The sequence below is a fragment of the Carassius gibelio genome, chromosome A9 (genome assembly GCF_023724105.1).
Source record: "Carassius gibelio isolate Cgi1373 ecotype wild population from Czech Republic chromosome A9, carGib1.2-hapl.c, whole genome shotgun sequence".
In the NCBI taxonomy this organism is placed as follows: domain Eukaryota; kingdom Metazoa; phylum Chordata; class Actinopteri; order Cypriniformes; family Cyprinidae; genus Carassius; species Carassius gibelio.
In genome coordinates, this window is record NC_068379.1 from 23,115,675 (window position 1) to 23,142,873 (window position 27,199).

General features: G+C 36.6%; 1 protein-coding gene across 2 annotated transcripts in view; it reads left to right on the top strand.

Annotated features, from left to right (window-relative positions):
• The first annotated feature begins 1,595 nt into the window (after window positions 1-1,595).
• LOC128020002 (zinc finger protein GLI2) overlaps window positions 1,596-27,199 on the top strand; it is a 73,002-nt gene continuing 47,398 nt past the window's right edge. The window contains exons 1-2 of one of the 2 annotated variants that reach the window (XM_052606489.1): window positions 1,596-2,037; window positions 16,723-16,844. In XM_052606489.1, coding sequence (XP_052462449.1) covers window positions 16,730-16,844 — 115 coding nt within the window. In that variant the 5' untranslated portion in view covers window positions 1,596-2,037; window positions 16,723-16,729. The remainder of the gene's footprint in view (window positions 2,038-16,722; window positions 16,845-27,199) is intronic. The other variant, XM_052606490.1, reaches the window with a different exon arrangement.

Here is a 27,199-nt window from a genome sequence, read left to right on the forward strand (position 1 = left end):
AATATATACTAATACTAATGTAAAATGAACCCTTATACATCAAACATGTCTCTTGAATTTATATATATATATATATATAATATATATATATATATATATATATATATATATATATATATATATATATATATATATATATATATATATATATATATATATCAATTCAAGGGACCTGTTTGATGTAAGGGTTCATTTTACACTAATTACGGAGTCAACTTTTAAATATATATATATATATATATATATATATATATATATATATATATATATATATATATATATATATATATATATATATATATATATATTTTTATTTTATTTTTTTTTTTTTCAAAGCTGCACTTCTGTCTGTCTACTCAGCTTTGCCTCCAACTAAATGTCTCATTTAATGTCTTTTAGAAATATGTAATACACTTCCAGAAAAACATATATGCAAAAATAATTACTTGTGATACGCCTACAATATTTGTTAAAATAATAGCTTGTTTTAGCTTTTTATTATTATTATTATTCCTTTACTTTATGTACAATATTTTTTTAGCATTATATTCTGAGTGAGAAGTGTGAGTTTAACCCAATTGGCAGGAGGTAAAAAATTAGTTTAAACTATAATTAAGATTACATTAATACAGGATTGTTTGTAATCCATAGACGTTTTTGAAATATTTTTAAAATGTAGTGGCTGAATTATTTTTTAAGTAGTTGCGAGTAGGCTATTTTTCCAATCTATTTATTAATTTGAGTAATTTTATACATTTGTAAATATTTGGTAATCCTGGTAGGAAAAACACAATTTAGCCAATCCAACAAACAAACCTTCTCCACTTTCCACTAGGTGTCGTTGTATTCTGTATATCGTTTGGGAAAAAACATTAGTACTGAAAAAAACCTTAAAGCAGACTGGTGGGTTTTATAGTGGTTGGAAACCAGCTGACCTCCAGATAAACCACCCGAGGTCAGCATGGCTTAGTTGGGAGACCATCTTGAACCAGATGACCAACAAACTAGCTTAGGCTGGTTTAAGGTTTTGTTGTTGTTTGTTTGTTTCATCAACCACAAACAAGAAAGCAATTTTTTTTTTTTTTTTTTTGCACATTTAAGAATTTTAGCTAATTCATTAATTTACTTATTTGAGAGAAGATATATCCCTATAATTTATCCAGGTAAATTAATTCCAATAATTTTCAATAACCACAGACACTAGCAGTCTGAAATTTCAATTGTTGTTCTATTAAAAATAAAAAATAATAATAATAATCAGTCAGAATACAGTTATTTTCCCTTTTAGACTATTTTGATAAAATATATATATATTAATAATGATTGGGAAATTTTGAGTGGAAAAGAGTGGGAAAGTGAAATAGGAAAAATGTTGGGATAATATTTTAACAGTGTAAATTATGAGTTAATAACACATGAGGTAGGCTATATAAAGTTGCATGAAAAGAAAAGAAAAGAAACTTTATTTCAACAAACCTTTAACTGCTCATTGAGTCCATTGCAAACATTAAAAATATTCTTATGCAAAGATTTGGCAAATCTCCAGTGAAACTTGAAAGCGAAGTCCTCTTAAGCTTCAACTACCTCTGGATTGATGTAACCCGGCCCATCTGGTGAAGAGAGTGGCCCAAAACTCAAAGAACTGGGGGGAGAAGTGGAGATAGAGGAGGGCAGATCGGATTGAAAACAAATCACGCCAACAGATCTCCCATCGCACATACAACTTACGATTCAACAAACTTGCTTGGGGTATTTTCAGCCGTGTTTAAAAATAGTTTTAAATGTTCGAGTAGTCTTTTGAAGTCGCGTATATGATGGATCGTCAAAGTTTGCGAGATGCAACTAGCGCTTTGTCGTCCGCGAATGATGTAGTTTTTCCTTGAACATTTGCTTTTGCAAAGCAAAATAATTCGCTAATGGAGTTTAGTGACAGAATCCAAGGCACTTTTAGCATTTTTGTTGTAAGTACAGTTACATTGTTTTTCGGATGCACGCTGGACAACTGAGCAACTGACGAACTTTACAGCATCAAAACAGGTAAATGTGTATTTCGTTATGATTTAGCTACTCTTAAATTAGCAAATACAGTGTGCATGCAGATTTAATGAGTTTACATTTCATTAACATTGTTTTAAATGTCGCTATATCAACATGCGGTATGTGTCATAAGCTACAGAATGTAGCCATGCTGACGAGAAGATGATTAGGTAGTTTACTTTGCACTATATATTTATTGACTTGAGCAATCTTGAACTTTTGTCAAGTGCCCCAGATAGGGATGGGAATCGCAAGGAATTTAGCGATTCCGTTTCCGATTCAGATTCTTTTGAAGGGTTCCGGTTCTTAAAGATTCGTTTAGTTTTCTACAATTCTATTTAGCGCCGACACCTTCACTGAAGTCTGATTGCCAACTACTTGAACCGGTTCTTTTGAAGTGAATCAAAATCATAGTCTGATCCTTAAAACTGGAGTCGGCTCTTTTAATGATTTAAAAACAAACAACGCTACAAGTGAGGTTTGATTCTCCAACAAATGAGACTATTCATCGATCAGTTACTGAATTAATCTGATTTACTTTCTGAACCAAACTTTTGTCTTGTTGGACTCAAAGTAAACCAACTTTTTTATTGTTGTAGGCTGCTGTTATGTTGTATTTAAGGCTAGGGAAACTTCAGTCTAAGTAATTAGTAGTGCTAATGTGTAGTTTATATATATATATATATATATATATATATATATATATATATATATATATATATATATATATATATATATATATATAAAATTATGGCTAAGATTTGGACTGCATAAGTCTTTTTGATATCTTCTATCAAGAACTCAGATCATCTCATCCGGGGGGCAAATTAATGAGAATACAGTAGTTAATGCGATAAATCAATTAATTTCTGCAATGAAAAACAAAAAGTGTTGGTGACCCAAAAGTTATTAAAATGATTCACTTCTGGTTAAGAAAAATGTTACTATTTCAGAGTAAAAAAATAAATTTAAAAAAGCAGTTCTCGGTTCCCTTAAAATTGAGTCTGTCTCTAAATGCCATACTTTTTTCAAGTTCTCAAAGAAGATTTTTTGTTTTTTTCCTGTTGACACAGAAGCTCAGGTTAACTAGCTGCCAGTAACTATCTACAAAAAGTATTGCAAATAATTTAAGGTATTATCCAAATTTCACTTTGTGTGTTTAAAAGATTGGCAAAAAAAAAGTGCGGCAAGAGCATGCCTTGTTTTCCTGAAAAACAGAAAAGTGTGCATGTGTTAAATTTAATGTGATGCCCAGCTGAGAACATTAGCATAAGAATAAAAGGTCTTAGTGAATCTCCCATTGTGTAGAATGAGAAGCGGCAGCAGTCAGAGGCAGAACGAGTGAAAGGATTCAAAAAGAAAGAAAAAAAAATGATGGTGCATTCAGATTATTCAGTCTGGTTTGGGCTACGGTCATCAGCTTCTGAAGCATGGGTCGACCATGTCACTTTCATCTTCCTTTCCTTGCTGCTCTGCACATTTTCACACATTTCCCTCTTGTCCTGCTGCCTAAATCGGGCCTTGGAATTCCGCGGGAGATTTTAACAAATGCTCATAAAGGGGGTCCTTGAATGGCACTGCACATGCACCAGCCAAGGACAAGACAAAGCGATGACATTCAAAGAAAAAGTTTTCGAAAAATACCTCTACTGTTAGGATACAAAAACATAAAAGATTTATTTATTTTTACATTTGCCTTTTTTGACATTTTCCCAATCATTGTCATATTCTTGAGAATACGAATCAAATCATTTATTATTATTATTTTTTTTTTTACATCCTCTGCAAACTAAATTCATTGTCAAGTGAAAAAAAAGGCTTAACTCTTTGAAATCTCACTTTAATGGCAGTTAAAAGTGCTGCGAAAGACAGCTGTGTTTCAGGTTCGTTTGTCGTGTTTCTAGTGTCGTTCTGAATTGAAGATGAGGGCAGTGTGATGAGAAAACAGAGGTGTGAGAAGTGGTAGCTGCTTACATTCTTTTGCCCTCTCAAAGGATGTTCTTTGAAACCCATCTCCTTGGCTTTGGCCCGTAGGACACGGGACAATCCCTGCATTTTAGTAGCTGGTGTCGGACACCCCTCCAGACATCCGCCTCATTCTCTCACAAGTGTCTGGGGTTAATTAGGATCACATCACATCCGGTTTATGAGTCTGGATGGGGTCCTTGACAGTTTTTTTTCTCTCATGCAACTATCGGCATTGTTAAGTCTTTAGCGATGTCATGAAAGAAACTCATGAAACCGCACACACTCTTATACACATATAAAAGACTTTACTAAGCCATTAAATAGCATATGGCAAATCAGAGAAAGGCCAGAGTTTGATTGATTGACCTCATTAGTCATCTGCAACTATTGCCAAGACGAAATAGCAAGTTTTATTTCGAGTGAGTAGTTGATCTTTTACATATGCTGGAGACTTAACATATGTGTTAGTTTTAATATCGCAGCAATGCATTTTATATTATTTCCAGATCCCAATGGATTTGGGAAAAGTTGTCATGCTCATGTGTGCGGGTAAAGAAAGTAGATGGGCAAGAACGCCGTTCAACGTCTTCTGGGGCCTGCTAAGCTGTAAACTTTCTACTTTGTTCTCCTTCACATTTTTTTGGCTCTCATGCATGCACCCTTTCATTTCCTTTGGCTCACCTTTTAAAGAACAGCTGAAAAATGAACAGTTGAAATGTATACTGTTTACATTAAGTTATATTTGACTTGCCATAGCTGTGACTCTATACACAGTGAATGGGTAACGTTCCCAAACCACACGTCCACCTGTGATTCATGCAAAATTCCAGACACAGTATGCGGAGGACAGACCTAAATCTATTTTATTAGCTGACCATGAATAAACATCATACTTGACCAAAATTCCAAGTCTGTATTTGAATTTTAGATGAGGTGTAGTTACAGCTGAGTATGTTGGAATACCCATAGAACGTGGGAACAAGCTGTGGTGCTGGGAATTATATGTAGATAACAGTCAGAATGAGTTCAGTGGTTCTCAAACTGCATAGGAGTTTCCCACGACTCAGTATAGTCCTTTATTTATGTATTTATTACAGTATTTCATTCTTTTACATATTTTATTTTTTTTCCAATTTGGCTATTTTAATATTTTTCAGTGTTATTTCTACTGTATGATCTATATACAGATTTATTCAAGAGCAATCAAAGTCCATGCACCACATTTATATTCATGTACTAAGTAAAATTTTATGTTATACGTTACATGTGATCGGTGTAGCTTAATTCTCGAAAGGATGATTCTGTTCTTGCTAGTGAAGCAGAAAAACATGCAACCAGTGAACTCCAATTCTCTGACGATTAACTTTAATAATGAATTAGTTCAATAAGTTGATTATTTTTAGCGAATCCAAATCCATATAGCGCAACCTGTGTAAGCCAATTTGCAAGTGAGAGATTGTTACTTAGTAGTTCTTATTGAATTAAAAATATATAGTGCAAACAATGTAGACTGATTCAGAAACAGACGACTCTAATGAGTCAGTTCTTGTTAGTGTGTCTGTGTAAACTGATTCCCGAAACAAATGACTCTAATGAGCCAGTTCTTTTTTAGTGAATCAAACACACACAACTTACTAATAATCAGTGTAGTGACTGGTTGTTCATATGTTGGTGATATTTAAGAGAAAAATTTAGCATTTTGCTAGTAGTATTTTATGAAAATTAGTTTTTTTTTTTATTTGTTTATTGTCGTTGTTAAATATTCAGACCAATTATTGGATTTTAATTATGCCGTCTCTAAAAAGTCTGTGACAACCTAATAAAATGGTGTTTTTCAATTTATTACTGAAACAATCTCACCATTTGTCAAAGGAATTACATTTCTTTCTTTTTTTTCCCCAAATACTCCTTAAAACTACTAAAAGAATCATTGATGAAGCTGTTAAGGAACTGGAATTGTTAAGATGAATAAAAAACCCAGATCAGGAATCAATAAATTCTTTACAAATCCCAGCACTGTTTTGAAATTTTTTATTTTTTTTTTTGGATGAAAGGTGGTACTTCTCCTGAAAAGTTTGTGAACCACTGAGTTAGAAGACAGAATATAAACCTGTGTGTGTCAAGATAGGCATTATGTGTAGCTTACTATAAAGTCCACAGCCAGCGTTAAATCAAAGTGCCGTGTGACACTGTGGCCTCAGAGGGTTAGCTTTGATGTGCTAGTTAATTAATTCCTGAAGGGCTGCTGACAGGCTATCCAGTTCTCCATTATGGGAACCTCTTCCCAGTGGCTGCCTGGATCATTATAACAGTTATTGTATCATCTTCACAGCCTCTGAGTCGCAGTTTACCCTCTCACTGTCACAGACTGAAACAATAGCACACTATTCCAAGTGTTTGTTGTCAGAGCTAATCGGATGCAGAAACCGAGTCTGAATTGCACAGAGGCCACCGGCGGTAGTCTTCTGTTTCCGGAGTTATTGGAAACGGAGAAGTCGATGCAAGGGTGTTGTGATTTATCAGACAGCCTACCAGCTCCTGACCAGACCTGCTAGGAATGGAGTGGGTAGAAAGATCAGTCTCATTGCATTCCATAGGATGAGCAGGGAGATCCAAAGTGGAGCGCTGAATCCCTGCCAGGCCACAGACTCCTTTCCAACACACTGGAAGACGAGCTGGATGTGTTGAGCAAGGAGAAGCCATGTGGTAATCTTTAGCAATCAGCCCGCTCCGTTCCCCCGACACACATGTCCACTCCCGCTCGTGGCCTCTCACTGAACGCCACGCTGGCCCTCGGCCAGGCTGCGCCGCTCGCTGTGGAATTCTCTTACTACGCTGTGCTGGATGTCATCATCTCGCAATTCCCGGTGCACCTTAAATATACGACACCCAACACTTTAGAACAGTGTCTCAAAGATTAGAAACATTCATGGAAAGGGATGGGAAAAGGGGAAAATTCTGCTATTATTCTGTGTATAACAATGTTCAGTTTTGGTCTATTCTATTCTATACTATATATATCCTACTGGAAACAATAGAGTGCTGAAGCAGTGAATCCTAAAAGCTGGAAGTGAGTTAGCATTAATAGGTTTTTTGAATGGGTTATTGGTTAATAAGGTCCGTGCTTACCATAAGCTCAAGATATTTTCACAGCGATGTAAAACACATCAGTTATGCCACAGTCATCATTTTTATTAATTATTTTTTGTGTCTTGAAAAAGGCCATAGCTAATAAGTGGCTAGATGGGACTACAGAGGTTATCTGGGATATTAAACACCATCAGGCAGAACAGGGGAACTATTCTACTAGTTTGTACTTGTGCACTTTCATACTATTCCAACTCAAACTTTCCAGCTTGTAGATTTTAAATAAAGATTAAAAGATTTGTCAGAAGCTTAGCGGCGGTAACATTGAAGTCATTCGACAGTGGTGTAATTTGTCCGTAGGATAGCTTTAGCTTTTTACTTCTGCCACTTTCATAATTCATACAAGTTGTGTTCATTTGTGAAGATTACATTGAGGATCAAAACATGGAAGTTTTATAAACATTTGTTGGTCACAGAGCTTTATTTTTCTTCAAAAGCCAATGGAAAAAGTCCTATTGGCTTTGTGTAAAGGGAACCAGAGGGATGCAAACTTAGGGACTGGCCTACACAATGTCGTCATTCTTCAAGCACTCCATTATATGGCTTCAGAAAACCTTTGTTTGGACCTCAAATGGATGCTTTTATCATCTTTTTGGGGGGTTTTGGAGCTTCACAGCTCCTGGTAACTAATAACTTTTGTTGTTAGATGCAGAATAGTTTACCGGAAAAAGATTTGGAACAACATGAGGATGAGTGAATGATTACAGAATCTGTATTATGGCCGGATGTTTGAAATGTAGATTTATAACAGTGCTGTCAATAAACTGAAGATCTTTTAAGTGGCCAGTAGGTAATCATAGCCAACTCACAGGTGGACGAAGTGTCAGGGTGAAAAGCAGCTGGTAAAATTAGGAATCGGCGCGAACACCCTCACACGTTACAGATACCAGAGTATCTCCACCCTCCTGACCCCTGCACAGCTGACAGAACACTGACTTGCAAAACAGAACAAAAAAAGCTGTAAAATAGAATCACATGTGCAGACACCATGCAGAAATCATCAGAGAGACCAAGATAACGGAACCCTAACCCTAACAGCATCACACTTTTTAATATGAAGATATTTTCAAGACGGGACTGTGCATGCTCATAAACAAACAACAGCGAAAGGATTATTTGAATAGTTCTAGCACTAAATTCTAATCATGCAAGCCATGTTAACAGCTGTTAAATTAAATGCTGATAAATCTGTATGACCACTGTAACCATAAACAGTCTACATATCGGCTAAAATTAAACAATAAATTTAATTTGATAAAATAATGCATAATGAACATTTCTGTATTTTATCATATTGCTTTTTCTGCAGTTTTATAAAAGCAAAACACACTTGAGGTCATGCACCTCAGTGATTTTAAACTATGATTTTATTTTTTTATGACTGAATATTAATAGAGCATCAAAAAAAAAAAATAAAAAAAATATATATATATATATATATATATATTAATAAATTAATACAAAAAATATATATATATAAATAGTTTAATAATAAATAGAAGAATATAAAGTTTGAATACAGAATTCAAGTTAGAAATTAACAAAGAAAATTGTTAATAACAAAAGGCAATACAAAAATAAATGTTTGACTTAATTTAGGATTCTCTTTGTTTAATGAAGGCATTCATTTATTTAATTTTCTGCAGCATTACGCCTCCATAGTTATTGACTTGTTACCGAGAGAAAAAAAAGAATTGTAACATTTGTTCAAAATGGCTGCTTAAAAACATGCATAATCGCAGAAACAGCCATGTGCTGGGTATGCGGTCGGCATTCATAATGTTTCCTTAGCCTAAATGATATTTACCCATAATGATACAGTACACCCTCAAGCTGCCGAGCCAAACTGTACAATCAAATATGTCCCATTCAGTAAGTTAGCTGCTAATTACACTGAAACTACATTACACCACAACTATAATTGCCTTCACAAGCGTGTAATTAACATTTGTGTCTGTTTCTTTCTGGGAGGACAGACGGGGGGATGACAGCTGGGCCTGAAGCGAGAGAGCGCTAACTACCCATTTGGTTTAGTGACCCGAGCAAATGGTGTGCAGAGAGAACAAATTCTTGCCTGAGATCTGTGATGTGACACGCAACAGCTGCACCACGCTCTGTTAAAGTATCCTCTCAGAAAGCCTCACCTTATTTATAAACACTTGTAGTATAAACACAGCTCTCAACGATTTAATTAGGTGCACAATCATATACAACTACATTCTCAGCACACTCGACAGAGCTCCGCTTTGACCCTCGCTGAGATGGTTTCTTAAACGTTAGACTTGCTTGTAAAGTCGACATCTGCTTCAGATTTTTAGGAGGACAAAGAGATCAAGCACAGGATATTGCATGTGTGCAGGAGTTTTGGGGTTTGGTGGGGGAGTGGGGTGTAAAGGTCATCCTCTGCTCTTTCAGACATTTTCCTTGCTGGTCAGAGGGGTATATCTGCCTGCCAGCTCATCATGTCTGTCAGTGCTAAAAGGAGGATGTTATAGTTCTACTGCTTTGCTCAGAAACATCTGACTTCCACGATCATTCGTATTCATCAGTGCATCAGGTTGTTATGAAGGTCAATAGTGAGATGTTCTGATTGCGTCATTGAGGTTGTGCAGGGTTGTTAAAACGAGCTCATTCATACGTACTTATGAACAGTAAACAGCTAAGAAAAATGAAGATTTCAAAAAGAAAATTGGGAATTTAGTGTCATATTACAATGATAAGTCTTTAGTTTGGTTTAGAATGGCATGAAATATTGTTTATTAGAAGCATTTTGACTTTAAATGACCAAGATCTACTGTAGGTAAAAATTGACTTGACGTTTTTCATTTTGTTTTTTTATAATTGTGTTGCATTAGAGTAGTGTTTTAACTTTTTACTATAAAAAAGGGTTAATGTAATCAGAATAATTTAGCAACTTAAACAGTTCATACTGCACGTCATTAAGGTTTATTTCAGTCATAAAAGTCATTTTCAGGATTTTTTTGTTTTGGATAGACCAGCATTTATTTGAAATGGAAATCTTTTTAACATTATAAATGTCCTTTTTGGTCACTTTTGATCAATTGGATGCAATCCTTCTTGAGTAAAAGTATTCCTTTCTTTAAAAAAAAAATACATTTATAGAAGACATACAATAATGGAAAAGTAGTAGAGTGTATTATGTCACTTTCACACTGCCATTCCGGCAAATACACGGGTAAAGTGTTCCGGCAATTGTTCCCGGGTCGCTAGATTTTGCACTTTCACACTGCCAGTGATAACCCGGGATATGTGCGTGCTTTCACACACAACCCATAAAGATCCCGTAACGACATGTGACATCAGCGCGTGACGTGTAATGTACGAGTCGAAAACGCTAGGCACGTTATACTTTCACTGAAGCTAGCGAATGATTTCAGCATCAGCGCGGAAAGTGAGGAACTAACTGATCTCTGCCTCATTATAGTTTGCACATATTTTTTTGTTGCGAATGTTGATCTTTCTTCAAAACAGACATAAAAGAGTTGCGCGATAACGTGCGTCATCACTTCGACACGGCATTAGATCTAGCTTTTGTTCACACAGCGCTCGTCCCGGGTCGAACTGGGCAATGTTACTAGGTCCCCGACCCGGGTTCAATGCCGGAATCAATCCCGGGAAGTGGTTGCTTTCACACAGAAGACGACCCGGCAATGTTCCGGCCGATGTGCAGTGTGAAAGGGGCTTTAAAGTCATTACTCAAAAGTGATGTAATTATGGCTCAGTGGGAGTAATTAGCAAAGTGATCCCATTATAATATAGAGAAATCAATTATAATTTATTATTGATAACCATTTTAGAATAACCTCCCTGACCCTGTTGACCTCATGACATTAGATGCACTTCATGTTTGTAATGTTATCCATGTTCCCTGGATAACAAGATGACACTTTCCACATGCAAACGGACACTCAGTGTAAAGAAACAGTCTTGTCTAATCACTTAGTATTGTGCTAGAAATGAGTTATTTTGAATATAATTCACACTTCCATTTATGACTGCACAGATGTGATTTATATCCTCAGCTTGGTTTAATGCAAAAGATAAGATGCCAAAGAAGACTGGAGAGATCTTCAAATAGGAAGTTTGCATTCCATTGTGTTGCGCGAGGCAAGCCGTAACACAGTTGAGAAGGAATGAAGCTCCAAGCCAAACATGTTAATGTCACTGGCATACAGAAAGTGTTTATTTCTTAATTTAGCTGTTTATTTATGTATTTATCCTTTGGTTTGTTTTTTCGCTAAGATCTTATGATGCTATCGGAGTGTTGAACAAAAGCATGAGGTTCTAAAATTGCACTCATCACTTATTGATAGAAAATGTTCAGCTGTATAAGACAGAACATGGTTTTCCTTTAGCATCCATTTAATTGTTCAGAAGGGCTACAGGGTTTTCTCTCTCATTATCTCTGGGTTTTGTCGACCTGTCCTTTTTTTTCACCCTCTGAGTCCTGTTGGGTGGATGGTTTTTTTCACACCTGTTGCTTCCTTTCAGACTGATTACAGGCACTGAAAGAAGCAGTCAGAGCTGCCTGTCATGCATTCAGGGGGAAATGAAGAAAAGTTCATGGAGCTCCCTGGAAGAAAAACACTTTTGACACTTCGGGTGTCCACATAATTGCTGGTGTTAAGCAGTCGGTGTAATTGCATTCCTCAAAATTGGAGGGAAAGTTGCATGAAGATAAAGTGGATTGTGTCCAGCTTTATTGCTCGACTTCACTTGCCTTTGACAAATTATTGGGTGGAAGGAAATCAAATTTACAACAAGTATAAAGTGAATCACATGTACTTTTTCTGCTGTTCCCTTGCAGCACACTTTTGTGGAATTGCTCAGGTCTAATCATTATCTTTGATGGACAATTTGTAAAGGTTGTCTACATGGTCAATCCATGAGTAGGAGTGTTCAAAGGGGGGATTTTGTGAACAAGCACGCCTGAACTTTCTGGCCCAGCAGTAGGTGGGGGAATGCGGTCGGGGGCGGCTATGGAGGATTAGCCCGCAAGACTGCGTGGTCTCAAAACCCCTCTGTCACGCGGATCCTTTACACATGCTACATTTGTCAAAGCAGCCACGCAGAAGAACAGAGTAGCTTTCTCGTCAGTTTTCACCCTCGCCGCCACCTGTCCATTTGGTTACACACACCTGTACTGTCAGAGCTTTTTGTCAAAGGGTCAGAGTTAGGCTTAGACAGACTTGTACAAGAAAAGATTAATATGGGGAATTTATATGTCGACTATGCAAATGAGTTTATAGATTTTTTTCATTTTTGCGATGATTAGCCATAGCTTAGAACCACCACAGCCCTGCCATTGAATATTGCAAATAAATAAATAAATAGTAGATATTTATATATATATATATATATATATTAGGGGTGTAACGGTTCACAAAATTCACGGTTCGGTTCGATACGATACACTGATGTCACGGTTCGGTTCGGTTCGGTTCGATACGTTTTAGATACAGCAAAATGTAAAAACATCTCAACTTTTCAGAATGCCGCAAGCGCACCGCGGGTCATGTGACAAGAACCAACCAATCAGCTTCATCCTTTCCCGTAACAACGTTGAGAGCTCAGCCAAGATGAAGGAACAGCTGATCAAAGTTGTATATGGATTGCAATTTTGAAATAAATTCAGTAGCAGAGCTACTGCAAGCGATTTTTAGAGCTGCAAATCCATTTATCCTTCGCTGAAATTTCCGCGTCTCATGGAGAGAGCACGTCATTGTTGCTTAGCAAAGACAGACGCCTCATGAGCGCTTCTGCCCAAGCGCTTTGGAAAGGAGGAGAAAGACGCGCTTAGCGTTTTCCATGCGTTTTTAGGAGCGATATGTGAACGGCCCCTAAGGCACTCGCTCACTCAGCACGCGCTGAAGGCTCGTTGCAAAATGTCTAATGCATTTAACAGACCAGAAATATAAGATCCTAAAATAACCAACAGGTCTGGTGTTTGGGTTGGATTCCCTGTAAGCTATAGTTTCTAAATGCTGCTGGGATAGTTTGCTGCGTGCATGTTTCTCCTTTTTTTCGTCTTTTCCCAGATAGTACTGACGCATATATCCCAGATATTCCCGCTGTTTTTTTTTTTTTTTTTTTTTGTATTCCCGCTGGTGTACCCTGTCATGTTGCAGATGCGACATACCGTTGTTTTTTTATCCACCACTCTCTTGCCATCACCATTATAGCTTAAAGGGAATCCAAAGTGCACCCAAACACCAGACCTGTTGGTTATTGGGGGATCTTCTCATTTCTAGTCTGTTAAACGCATTGGCTATTTTGCAACGAGCCTTCAGCGCGTACTGAGTGAGCGAGCGTCTGCTGAGTAGCCTAACATAAACATATAAGATGGTGTTTTTTTCTTCTTCGGGAGTGTCAGGGGCGTTGCCTGTTACATTGTTTGGGTTATTGGGCTACCTTGTTGAACGCATATCATTATATTTCTTTCTCTCTCTTTTTTTTTTTTTTTCAAATATAATTAATTACTCCAACGAACCGTTCGGTATACATATTGCGTACCGCGTACCGAACCGAAAGCGTCGTACCGAACGGTTCAATACGAATACGCGTATCGTTACACCCCTAATATATATATATATATATATATATATATGAAGCGAAATTGCATATATATCGCAAATATATCTTCAAAAATGTGTGTGTGTGTGTGTGTATATATATATATATATATATATATATATATATATATATATATATATATATATATATTTTTTTTTTTTTTTTTTTTTTTTTCATTTGGCAATGATTCATTAAGGTAACAGTAAAAACATTTAGAATGTTACAGAAGATTTTATTTTCAAATAAATGTTTTTCTTCTACTAACTAACTACGTTTTTATTTATATTTATATTAACGTATCCTGAAAAAAAAATAATTATGGTCTGCACAAAAAAATGTTTTTAACATTGATAATAGTAAAAAATATTACATAAGAAAATAACATTTGTAAATATATTAAATTAAAACATGTTAATTTGTACAATTTGTAAAAATAAAATTTTTTACTGTACTTTTGATACAATAAATGCAGCATTGATGAGCATAAGAGACTTCTTTCAGAAACATAAAACTTCAGACTTTTGAATGATAGTGTTGGTTTGTTCGTTTATATTATATTGTATTCACACTCTAGATAGATAATAAGAAATGTTATGGTGCATGTTATTGAAATAATTGATGATCATCTTTGACAGGTATTTATGAGTCATTTTTACTGTGTGTCGATTCCAAGGCAGATTTGGCTGAAGTAATAGATGTTACCGGCAAATGAAGGTGACCAGTGCCAGTAAAAGCATATTTGTGTTTGTCTAATGTCATCAAAAGTGATTCATTTCATTTAACATTCTCTTTTAACAATCATGCTAATGATATGTAACTAGAAAAACCTTGAGTCCTGGAAGCTGTTTTCCATAAGAGACATATAGAAATGTCCCAGTTCTTATAATTGGCCTGTAGATTTGATGACAGCACTGACTTCACAAGCAACATTAGGAGGATTCATTATTAACGTATAAATGAATCCTTTGACATCTACAATGTTTAGTTACATCTCCAAAGGAAAGTGTAAAGAGGTGTCAGTGAGACAGGACTGCAAATGTACCCTCTTGGCTAACAGGCACTGAAACAGATGCTGGCCAACTCCAACAGTCCACCTCTAATCGGCTTACCTTGGCAAAGGGATGTTTGACTGGCACAAGAAATGGCTGATGAATGTGGCCACAGGTTCTCTTACAGGATGCTGAACATAAGAAAATTATATTTTGGATTAGCAGGTAGAAACAACATTCAGAAGGTCAAAAGTAAAGCATCATTTAGTTTGCATGCATCATTTTCCTTTTACAGCACACTAATATGTACTTATTTTCTCTAAATAGTGCCTCTGGTATGAAAAAAGCAGGGTTTTTTTTTTTTTTTTTTTTAGAAAAGCAAAATATAAAGTATGTGACAGAGTTCTTTATTTCATAGTTGTGAATTTATTTTCATGTTAAATTTTATCTCAAAATGTCCTGATTTAGATTATTTATTTGAGGGGGAACAGGCTTCCAAATAGCTGGTTGATTATGGTAAAAAATGTATAATTCAAAGATCAGGATTATTTATCCCGATTAATCATTGACTTTTGCATTTATTGAACTTAAAAAAAAAATTGTAATTCAGCTAAAAAAAAACAAAGAAAATAAATGTAAAAAATAAATAACTATGAATTAGGGCTGCACGATATTGGGAAAAAATAAGATTGCGATATTTAGTTTTTCTGCGATATATATATATATATTGCGATATGAAATCTAATCAATTTTTTTCTTACAAACAAAAATGGGGTGAGCACACTTACATTCTCATTTTAAATGATTTAAACATCGACAACATCGTGTCAATTGATTAATATGCGCGAGGGAGAGAGAGCAAGACGGCACTCATGTTGTTCGAAGACGGTGAGCGTGTGGCCGGGGCTCGCTCTCTCTCTCTCGCGCACGCTCTCTCTCTAAATTTTAAAACTGCTGTGCAATTAATCCGCGAATCACATTCGTCAAGGGCCGTACAGTTAATGAATAACAGATCAACTACGACAGCCTACATCGCACATCCTGCAATGTGACTATCGTGGATTCGTACATTGCGATATCGATGCTTAAACGACACATCGTGCAGCCCTACTATGAATTTGAATAATATACAAATATTTTAAATAAGATCAACAGTAGTGTACTTCAACAAGCGACTACAAACTATTAAACAATTATAGAAGTATAATCTTTTATTATCTTGATGATTTTGTTTTCATAATCATTGCACTGTAGGTCTAAATCATAATTGAAAACAAAATTGGATTAATCACCCAGCTCTTCAGTCTATTCAACATTTTGTTGTATAACTAGGCTAGATTTTATGTGTTACATTATACGAGTTTTGATGTGGAAATGATTGTTGCCCTATTTATTTAAGCTAATTCTGCTTATATCATGCTATGCAAAGCATATTAAACATACTTGTACAATTGCTGAAGAACAAACAACATGGGCAGCCACAGTCAGAGACTGAATGGCCTCAATTCGGACCTCTTTTCAATCCTAAACCTCTCACTGTTTGCTCTGAACCAAGGATAATCTTGTAGGTTACACAAAGTTAAACAAGCGGCGTGCTGCCAAGTCATCTGCCTTCAGCTCAGGCACTTGAGCACTCTGACAGAACTGCCATAGAGGAGGTTCTCCACACGCACTCTGCCTTTTCTCTTCTGGTAACATGGCATTTCTACAACGGCTCCTCTAAGCTCTCAAAATAAACAGACAAGTCATGAGACAGGAAAGAGGAAAGTGAAGGATTGTTCTTTAGAATTGTAGCTTATATAATGGATACATTTCAGTCACAGCTTCTGATCGCCATTTGGAAGATTTCATGCATTTTTAGGACTTTGGAGTCCAGTTGCAACCCCTCTTTTTGTTTTCTAACTGTTTCATGGCATCTGTTTGTGTCACTGACATGATTAAAGCTCACATAACGCTAAAAATCAGTTGTTGTTTTTTTCTTTTTCAGGCTCATCATGGAGACTACGAGTCCAACCACCACAGAAAAGAAGGAATGCAAGGGGTCAGGCCTGGATGGCAGCAGTTTCTCAGACCTTCCCAAAAAGCCCTCACCGACCACACCATCCCGAGGTACAGTGATCTCAAGTGTAAAATTGGCCACTACATTAGTAAAAAAAAAAAAAAACAAGGCTATGCACCAGTGAATTATTTTCTTTCCTATCCTGGTTTATTGTGTAAAGGCCATTTATAGTTTGACTTACGAAGTGTTTGTGGCGCTTTAAAAAAAAATTGTTTGTTTGAGTTGTCCAACCAGGGGTGCATTTCCCAAACTATGGTCGCAAGTTCTATTGAATTCTGTTGGTAATTACAGAACTTGGAACCATAGTTGCTTTTGGGAAATGCACCCTAGGTTTAGATTGTTAGCACGGCTCATTTAGCACCTGGTGCTAGATGCTCAAACTACAGAAGTGGGCTGCAAACTCCATTGAACGTATTGAATGAGAACCTGTTTAGAACAGTGTTATTTTAATACTATTTATAAACTATTACAATATTATTTTAATTTTTTAATTTAGTTTTGTGCATTTATAATTGTAATTTTTTTTTTTTGTATATTTCTTTATATATATAAGTGCTGCATGATCATGGCAAAAATCATTATTGTCGATTATTCCTTTGAAATTGTAATTGCGATTATTAATTACGATTATCACAATTTTCACTGAATGATGTTTATACCATTGTTTGATGCAACTGAAAGCTGTATTTTTATATGTAAATAAGCAAAAAACACTAACTGAAAAACATGTAGTGCTTGTTTTCTATAGTATTAAGCTTCAAATGTCAACTATACATTTGAATGGTTTCTTCTTTACATTATATATAAATCATAAAAAAGTAAAAATATGAATGGTATTATAATGTTATACTAAAACTAAAACTAAAATAATGGGGAAAACCCATGCACACAGAATAACATAAGTGGACTTTGAACGATTACGTAATTGTGGCATCCATAATTGTAATTGCAATTAGAAATTTGATTAATTGTGTAGCCCTAATATATACATTATGATTTAATTTAAAGTTGAATAAATATTAGTAATTTTGGGACTTCAATTATATTTACATTTTATTTAATTCCAATTCATTAACAAAAAACTAAACAAAAGATTTGGTTACCAATAACCATGCTGTTTTGGAAATTGTTGTTGTAAGTCTAGTTTAAATAATTGAATTAAAATGTTTTAAATGATTATTAAAATAATTTAGCCATTTTTTACAAAATAATAATTTTAAATGATTATTAACACCCTAGATTACATTGTACCCTAGGTTGTCATCTGAGGTATGGATAGAAATGTGTTGCTTATCGGACCGGTTTGCTCATGCATCACTTGTTGACTCTAAGAAGCAAAGGAAAGAGTGAAGAGAATGGTGAGAGGCTGTACATGTTTAAAAGATGTCAGTGAATGTGTGATGAAAACCCTTCTCTAACTAGGTTGAAAGACCTTGTTCTTACCTCCAGAGTATAAACGTTATGAATTTCTTAAAGCTTCAGGGAGAGCAGTGGACCGCGCTGTCCATCTGACAAACATGAAGATGGTGAAAGACCTTTGAAATGCTAATGACCTGCTCATATTATGGCATCTTACTGTTTAATGAGGGGTTTGGTGGCCTGCCATAAGAAAGCAATGATCATAAATTGTTTAAGACAAAATGAGAAATAGGGCATCGGTGTGCTTGGGCTTTGGAAGATTATAGAGTTGGTTATATTAGAGTTGGTTATATTTTGTCTCAGTGTATGATGTTGTGGCATATTATGAATTTCAAAAGAGTTCATTTGCATTGCATCTTTAGAAAATCAAAAAGTATGATAACGTGAAATACTTAAGGAATAGTAATTTATTTTGTTGTGTTGTTTATTCATTTTTGACTGTGTTTGAATACAAACCTCAGTGATAGTGAAGAACCACTGGAGACCAGAAGTTATGTATTACTAATCATGGCTGTCTGCGCTTGTTAGCATCATGGGTTTTGCCTCCTGGGTCTGTGCTGAGATGGTAATGCACTTTTTCATAGTGTTTTGGGTGACACCGATAAAGTTTGTTTGCCAGACAAAATTCATGTAAAGATAATGCTTAATTTGAGAGTTGTCTTCAATATTAAGATAATCTTTTTTCATAGTACATTCTGGTTATTGATGACAATGCAATTCTGTGTTGCATCATACCCATATAACATTAATAAATCAACAAATATGTGCATTTATTATGCATAATTTTTTTGTATGTATGCATTGTCCGATAATGCATATCAGTAGACTGTTGGATAATAATTACATCTGTATAGTATTTAGTGTATACGTAGTGTCCTTACGAATGAATATTGAGTCCTTCTTCAATGGAAATTGTGATACATCCTAGCTCTTCTTAACTTAGTGATGGCCAGTTCTTGAACAAATTATTCTTATTAGTCTGCAATTTATTTGAACAAATGCAATATATGAAGACATTCTTAGTTCTTCTGTAAAAACAGTAGGACACCCACACACACTAAGTCTCGGCTCTGGAGATCTGCCGCTCTGCATAGTTTATTTCAAACTCTGCCTGTAATTGCTAATGAATTTGAAGACTTGGATTCGCTGGTTCAAGTGTGTTTGAGTAGAGTTAGAGGATCTGAATCCTGTTTGGCAATAGATCTCCAGGAACAGGTCTCAACTTAACGGCCTTTCGCACCGCTTTAGTTCCAGAACTAAATGTACAGTACTAAAGTTCTGGGAAGATTTTGTGTGAACTATTTCCCAGTACCATTTAAAGGGTTGCATTCGCATCTACAGTGTGTACATAGGTGTGACGTGACGTCATTTGTGAGTGGCGTTCAACAACGTTAATAAAGAACAACAACGTTAACAACAGGAGGATGGAAAACGCTGTGATTTTTGTAGTTTTTGTAGAGTCTCGCAGGTTTCACAATAAAAGACATTGAATACGTATACGTGTGAAAACACCAAAAAGTGGGTAGTTCCAAAATTAAATCTGGTACTATGAAAAGGTTCCCGCGGTGCAAAAGGTCCTTTAGTTAAAGCATTTCTGAGCCATTCTATCCCCCGGTTTCAGAGACAAGGCTTAAGCCTAGTGCTAGACTAAAATGTAAATCTGAGCTGTTTCAACTGAAAGAAACTGACACTGATTGATCTTTAAAACATCTCAGTGCCTTTGTTTTGTCTTAAGATGGACACCAGTAATGCTTTTTTCCAAGGTATGTTTATAAAAATTACTTAAACGTCCTAATTGAGCTAGGGCTTAATCCTGGTTTAGGCTAAACCCTGTCTATGAAACTGGGCCAATACCTTTTGTTTCGTCTTTTCTATTTATTTACAGCTTTTACTCAAATTTTTTGGTGCAGAATTTCTTTTATTGAGGTCAGTTTAGTGGTTACAGGGGATCTGCAAGATTTATTAGCTGCTCGGTCCAACTTTTTTTCAGTACCCCGAAACAATGTGTGCTCGGTGTAGGTACATGATACCTACAGTTTCAGTGTTTCACAGGAAAATCTGCAAAGAAATTCCTCCAACCACCGCACATTCCTTCCCACCAGTTCAGGTCAAATTTTAAACCAGTGTTCTCGAATTTAATGTGTCCTGAAATTATCCTGACCAAAGTCAGTTTGCTTGGCTGTATTTATTTGATAAAATTGTGAAAACTTATTGGTTTCTATTTCAATATATTTCAAAATGTAATTTATTCCTGTCATGGCAAAGCTGAACTCCAATCTTCAGTGTAGACTTCGCAAGTCATCATTTTTATATTAGTGATCATTTTTTTCAAGTTGTTATCCCGCCTCCTGACCTGTGATATTACTAGCTCTTTGTTCAATAAAAGAAGGCGGACTTGATTTTCCAGCCCAGGTTAACCTTTTTTACATTAGTGGAAATGCACAGAGCTGTTCCAGATTGGTCTCCAGCACCATGTCAGAGAAGAAGAGGTATTTCTTTATCCGTCCTGAGTAGGTCTCCGTAGAGAGGGTGAAGAATGGGTAGGGAGGCTAGGTGGGAGGAGCAGAGAGCAGTACAGCGGGCAGCCCAGGGGAGAGAGGCAATGCACCAGGGGTCAAGCCACTGGCAGAGAAAAATGTGGCTTAAAAAGCTGCTCCATCCACAGCCCACTCTAAAGGGACAGCCACTAATCTTCCTGAGAAAGGGATTTATTCTCTTTTTTCCTCAGCCTTGCCTTTCTGTTTCTTTAAATGAGGCCCTTCCGCTGCAGTGGGTTTTCTGATCCAGAGAAAGGGGATCTCTGACAGGGTAGCATGAGCAGGCCACATTTATTTTGGTGTTGTAGGTGTTTTTCTCAATATTTTGACTTTTTTTGTTTTTTGCACCCTCAGATTCCAGATATTAAAATACAGTAAGTATATGGGAAAATTGACCCTTATGACTGGTTTTGTGCTCCAGGGTCACATATATTTAAAACCATTGGTGTCAAGACCACTGGGCGATGTGATAAGGCCACCATGTATTAAACTATACGGTAGCACAAACTCAAAAAATATAGTGCATGAAACAAATAGTTACTTTTGTATTGGTTTTGAAACTACCCCAGTCAATACTGACCCCACCATTGCCTGACACCCGAGAAGTCACACAGGCAGTTTACAGGAAGGCCTATTGACTGAGTCAAATTTTTTCTTCCTGTCAGATGTATGACCGCCCACTATCAGGAACAGACTGTCTTTGCAGAAGATTGATACAATTTTAGAGTGGGAAATACTATCATTTCGGCTTCCCAAATGTTGTAAAAGCACCTAGCCTTGATCCTACCTTGACAAGAAAAACAAAAAGATCATTTTATTGCTGTCGGTGGATAGTTTGCTTCATTGTTCTTTCCATTTTGTTTCCTTCCAGTCATGCTGCTCCTTCTGTCCGTGTGGAAACAAGCTTTTTCACAAGCGGTTAAGTGGATTTGTGCAAAGTTTCCTTCATGTGGCTTTTATAAACAGTTAAGTAAATGGCTTTCCAAGATCCCCCTGCTCTCATCATCTTAAATTTCACATGGGGGACCGACCAGCCCCAAAAAGGGGATTTAAAGATTAGATATGGCAAGTGAAACAGGGGGATGTCTTGATTTTGTTTTATCGGAAGGTCCACAGGCATTTGACTGAAAACTTGAGATTCTGATCAAGAAGTTGAAGAAGTAGCTCCATTCCCTTCCACGCTCATTAAAGAAAGTAAAAGTCAGAGAAGTTGTGCCCTACATATGGAACGAGACTGGAAAGAGGAAGTCCATTGCACTTTTCCTTTTTTGAGTTCAGTCACATGGGCTTTAATCTTTTTACTTTTCGACAGTTTGATGTTAAAAATGTCTGGTGTATTTCCAACATTAGTGTGCTTAAAAATAAAGAATAATATATGTATACTGTTACCATCTGAGTTCTGAGGAATATTTAAAGTGCTCTGAAAGTACTACTTCTTTTAAAATGCACTCTTATGCATTGCAAGCTTTGCGTGAGAGAAGATTCACAAGTACAAGGGCAACGACAAACTCATTTTGACCCATGTTGTATCTGCCAGACATGACACGTTGACTAAGATACAGACGCCACACAAAGATACAATGCATAACTGACTAAGAAATGAAAGAATGTGCCTCTGATATTACTTTAATGCTGGAAGGCTCTACCCTTGCTTCAAAGCCCCTTGTTAAAAGTCAAAAAGAGGGAGCTTTAGGCAACGTCTGCACACATAAATCTCTCCATACTGGAGACATCAACCAGAGATGGGACCAAGTCACACATGTGCAAGTCTCAAGTAAGTCTCAAGTCTTAACCTTCAAGTCTCAAGTAAGTCCCAAGTATTTTTTTCTTGGGCAAGTCAAGTCAAGTCAAGTCACAAGCTATGTCAAGTCAAGTCCAAGTCAAGTCACCTTAATATTGTTATTTTACCTGCAGAATCTGATCTTAATAAAGTTAAAAGACAAGATATAAGTAACTGTCAGTAAATTAAAATAATTTGGATTTGCATTGTAAATACTCATGTTCAGTAAAATACATCATGGAATTAAACAAAATTGTAACTTCTTAAAATTATTTATTTTTCACTTCTGCCAACAGTTTTTGAAATGTTTTACATTTTCAACATTGAGTCCATAAAAAAAAATAACAGCTAAACATCCAACAGACTCCTCTCTGAACACCTCTCTCTCTCTCTCTCTCTCTCTCAAACACAGTTTACATACAACATTAAACTGTTACATTTCTCCTCTCTGTCTCTCTCTCTCTCTCTCTCAGAGTATAGAATATAAATATGACGTATTTTTAATTGTTTCATACTTTTTTTTTATGTACAGTACAGACCAAATGTTTGGACACACCTTCTCATTCAAAGAGTTTTCTTTATTTTCATGACTATGAAAATTGTAGATTCACACTGAAGGCATCAAAACTATGAATTAACACATGTGGAATTATATACATAACAAAAAAACTGTGAAACAACTGAAATATGTCATATTGTAGGTTCTTCAAAGTAGCCATCTTCTGCTTTGATTACTGCTTTGCACACTCTTGGCATTCTCTTGATGAGCTTCAGGAGGTAGTCACCTGAAATGGTCTTCCAACAGTCTTGAAGGAGTTCCCCGAGAGATGCGTAGCACTTGTTGGCCCTTTTGCCTTCTGTCTGCGGTCCAGCTCACCCCTAAACCATCTGGATTGGGTTCAGGTCCGGTGACTGTGGAGGCCAGGTCATCTGGCGCGGCACCCCATCACTCTCCTTCTTGCTCAAATAGCCCTTGATGCCTTCAGTGTGACTCTACAATTTTCATAGTCATGAAAACAAAGAAAACTCTTTGAATGAGAAGGTGTGTCCAAACTTTTGGTCTGTACTGTACATAACAAAAAAGTATGAAACAACTTAAAATACGTCATATTTATATTCTGTACTGTGTATATATATATATATATATATATATATATATATATATATATATATATATATATATATATACACACACACACACAGTAGCTACAGAATATAAATATGACGTATTTTAAGTTGTTTCATGCACTTCTCATGATTGGGTAATCGCGGCAGCTACATTAGTTTTTCTGATTAATTGTTTTGCTCTATGAGAAAAACAAGGTAACAAAATATTCGGGGCTTATGCCCCCTTAGCCCAGCCCTAGCGCCGCCCCTGGAATGCGTTTTTTTGACGGCCTGCTAGCAGATCATTAGGGGCCGTTCACATCACGTATTTTGCGCGCGCAAGTTCTTTATTTCCAATGTAGGCGCGCGGTATGCGCGCTCATAATGGAAGCAACGCGCGCGCGTCGCACCGCATCGAGTTAAAAACATCTAAACTTTTCAGAATGCCGCAAGCGCACCGCAGGTCATGTGACACTAACTAACCAATCAGCTTCATCCTTTTCCCGTATCAACGTTGAAAGCTCAGCTAAGATGAAGGAACAGCTGTTCATAGCTGTATATGGATTGCCATTTTGAAACGAATTTAGTAGCAGAGCTACTGCGAGCGATTTTTAGTGCTGCAAATCCATTTATACTTTGCAGAAATTTCCGCGTCTTCATTGAGAGAGAGCGTGTCATGGATGCTTAGCAAAGACAGACGCCCAGGCGCACTTCTGTCCGAGCGCTTTGGAAAGGAGAAAGCGGCGCGACTAGCGTTTTCCACGCGTTTTTAGGCGCGAACTATTGAAGACAAAAGCGATGACCCTCGGTACCTCTCAGGCTGACATGTTGATGTGATGTGATATCTGATTTAAGTGGGCGTGGTGTGCGTAAGGTAGAGAGGACATGACCGATGATAGTGTCCTGATCCAGTCACGACGCTATTCTCAGCCTGCGCTCCAGCTGAGTAATCAACTTTATTTAAAAAAATAAAAAAATAATTTATATATTTTATATTCAAACTGAAAACATAATGTGATTAACACTCAAGTCATTCAAGTCATCGTGTCTCAAGTCAAGTCAAGTCTCGAGTCTTTAACTTCCAAGTCCGAGTCAAGTCTCAAGTCCTAAAAATAGCGACTCGAGTCGACTCGAGTCCAAGTCACCAAGTCACAAGTCCCCATGTCTGACATCAACACACACGGGGTCCAAAGACAACATGTTACATTCCAGGCCGTTTACAAGCAGTGGGAGAGGAGTAAGGAGCAATATATGGATGCTTCAGGGGATTAGCCCACTCCCTTCTCATTCCCTATTCGTCTCTGCCTTCTTTTTTTTCTTTTTTTTTTTACACCGTGCCATTCCCATCATGCACCGTTTAGTCCTAACTTCAAACTCTGAGGTAATTACACTGCATGAGCGTAACTTCATTGGAAACTTCCGGATTTATATATTATTACTTTTGTTAAGAAACAATGTCTCAGCTTTCAAAGAATGTCAATTTTCTCGGGAGATTCAAACAATAAATGCCATTTTGATGCTCTTTGATGTGGCATGACAGCTTGCATATAAACGCCTCCATTCAAACAGCAGTGAGTGCGATCATCTCTTCCTCTTTACTACTAGTTTTAATGCAAAATAAACATGAATGAACATCTCATGCCACATGTAATCACTCAATCAGTGTTTCAACTGCGGAAAGACGTCAATAAAACAGCTCGTAAACAAAATGTCACTTAGCATTTCATTTACCTCAGTCAATTCGCAAGAGAAAAGAAGAAATGAAATAAATTAAATTGTGGGCATTATAATGACATCAAAACCGAGGTACGTACCGAACCACCATGTTTGTGTACAATTACACCCCTACTAATATATATACTGTATATATACACTCAGGGTGTCTGGCTTGGGCTCAGGAAGCATGCGGTGAAATGTAGTGTCTGGTGAACAGACACATCTGGACTGTCGTTAATGAAAACAGGGTGTGAACCTCTACCCACACACAATCCTGAGCCAGACCCGCCGTCCAGTGAAGCATGACAGGAAGAGAACGTCTGAAGTCTTCCAAACATCAATGGGGGATAAACAAAGACAATATACACTTTATAACACTCCATCAGTACAAAAGTACAAAAAGAATGTGCAAGGTTGTTTTTTTTTTTTTTTTTAGTTGCTTAATGATACAAAAAAAAAAAAGGCTGTGTAATGCTGCATTCTTTTTATTTAGGTTTAGGTATTTTAGGTAGGTAGGTTTGATATTAGACAGTTATATTTCTTTCTTACACTAATGTTATAACTTGTAATTGCTACAAGATGAGGCTTCCTTCCATTCAGTTGATTGTGAGAAGCATTAGCAACAGGAACGGCGGAACAGCGGAGCCTTTATCAAGCGAATCAATTAGCATTCAACTAGACTTTCAGAATGTTCAATGCTGTAGGGACATTTCATTATGTTGTTAAATATAATATCTAGAAATACATGTATTACTACAGTTAAATGCACAGCTGCAGAGCCTCTGTAATATACTGCCTTTCAGCAAAAAAAATCCCACAGATTGGCGGTTGGTGTGTCAGCGGGGGGTGGTGGGTGGGTTTACAGTAGTAGTCATAACTGGACATGCTCCAAGGACAGGGCCTAAACACACTATAGTAAACTGTGCGACCAGCTAAATAATCAGCGGGGGTTGACTGTGTAAATGCAGTCGGTCAAGTGATAACAAACAGAGCAATCCTCCAACCACTGGTGGACTCTTTTCACCATTCACTGAAGTTCTGAATGTCACTGGACAGTAGCTCAGTCACATACTTTCTTCACAGCATTGCAAATATTTTGGCAAACTGATTGAAGCCAGTGCGGTATCAACATAATTTCATGTGCCTTTTATAAGGATGGCAGTTACCATACTGATGGAGCTGGACTACTATGAGTCCCAGTACAAGTTGTTGTAGTCCAAGAACACAGAGGCACTGAGATCCCATCGCTCTCATTGTGTTTCTTTGGATGGACAAGTAACCAACACTCTCATATGCCAAATTCCAGTTGTTATTTGAACTTGTGAGCCAAATCGGTTTGAGTCTCTGAAAAGATATGACTCACAAGAAAGATTCGTTCACAAACCAGACAGCTACTTCTCTCTGAATGAGTCAAGTAGAGCTAGAATGTTTTTGTGAATAACAAAGTTAAACAGAAAGACATATAATATAGCCTATTTACCACTTTTTGATATTTCTTATATGCTTTTGCAATCTAGTTGTTTTTTTGTTTTATAAATAATTAATTGTACTTGCATGGAAAAGAGTGACCAGTTCAGTCATGACAACATCTCTTTTTATGTTCTACAGAAGAAAGTCATATGAGAGTGAATAAATGATGACAGAACCATTCCTTTTAGACTAAAACTCAGAAGAAACCAAAGTTCATTCAAAGAGAAGATTGTCTGAAATGGTACGGGGGAAAATCAGAAATGTCTGCTGTGCACTTTTCTCCATTTTTAAAAAGAAATTTGGAGCCTTATGTGGGGCTAGCCGGGTCTTTGAATTTCCATCTTGCAGAACTGTTTGATTTGTGCCCATGAACCTG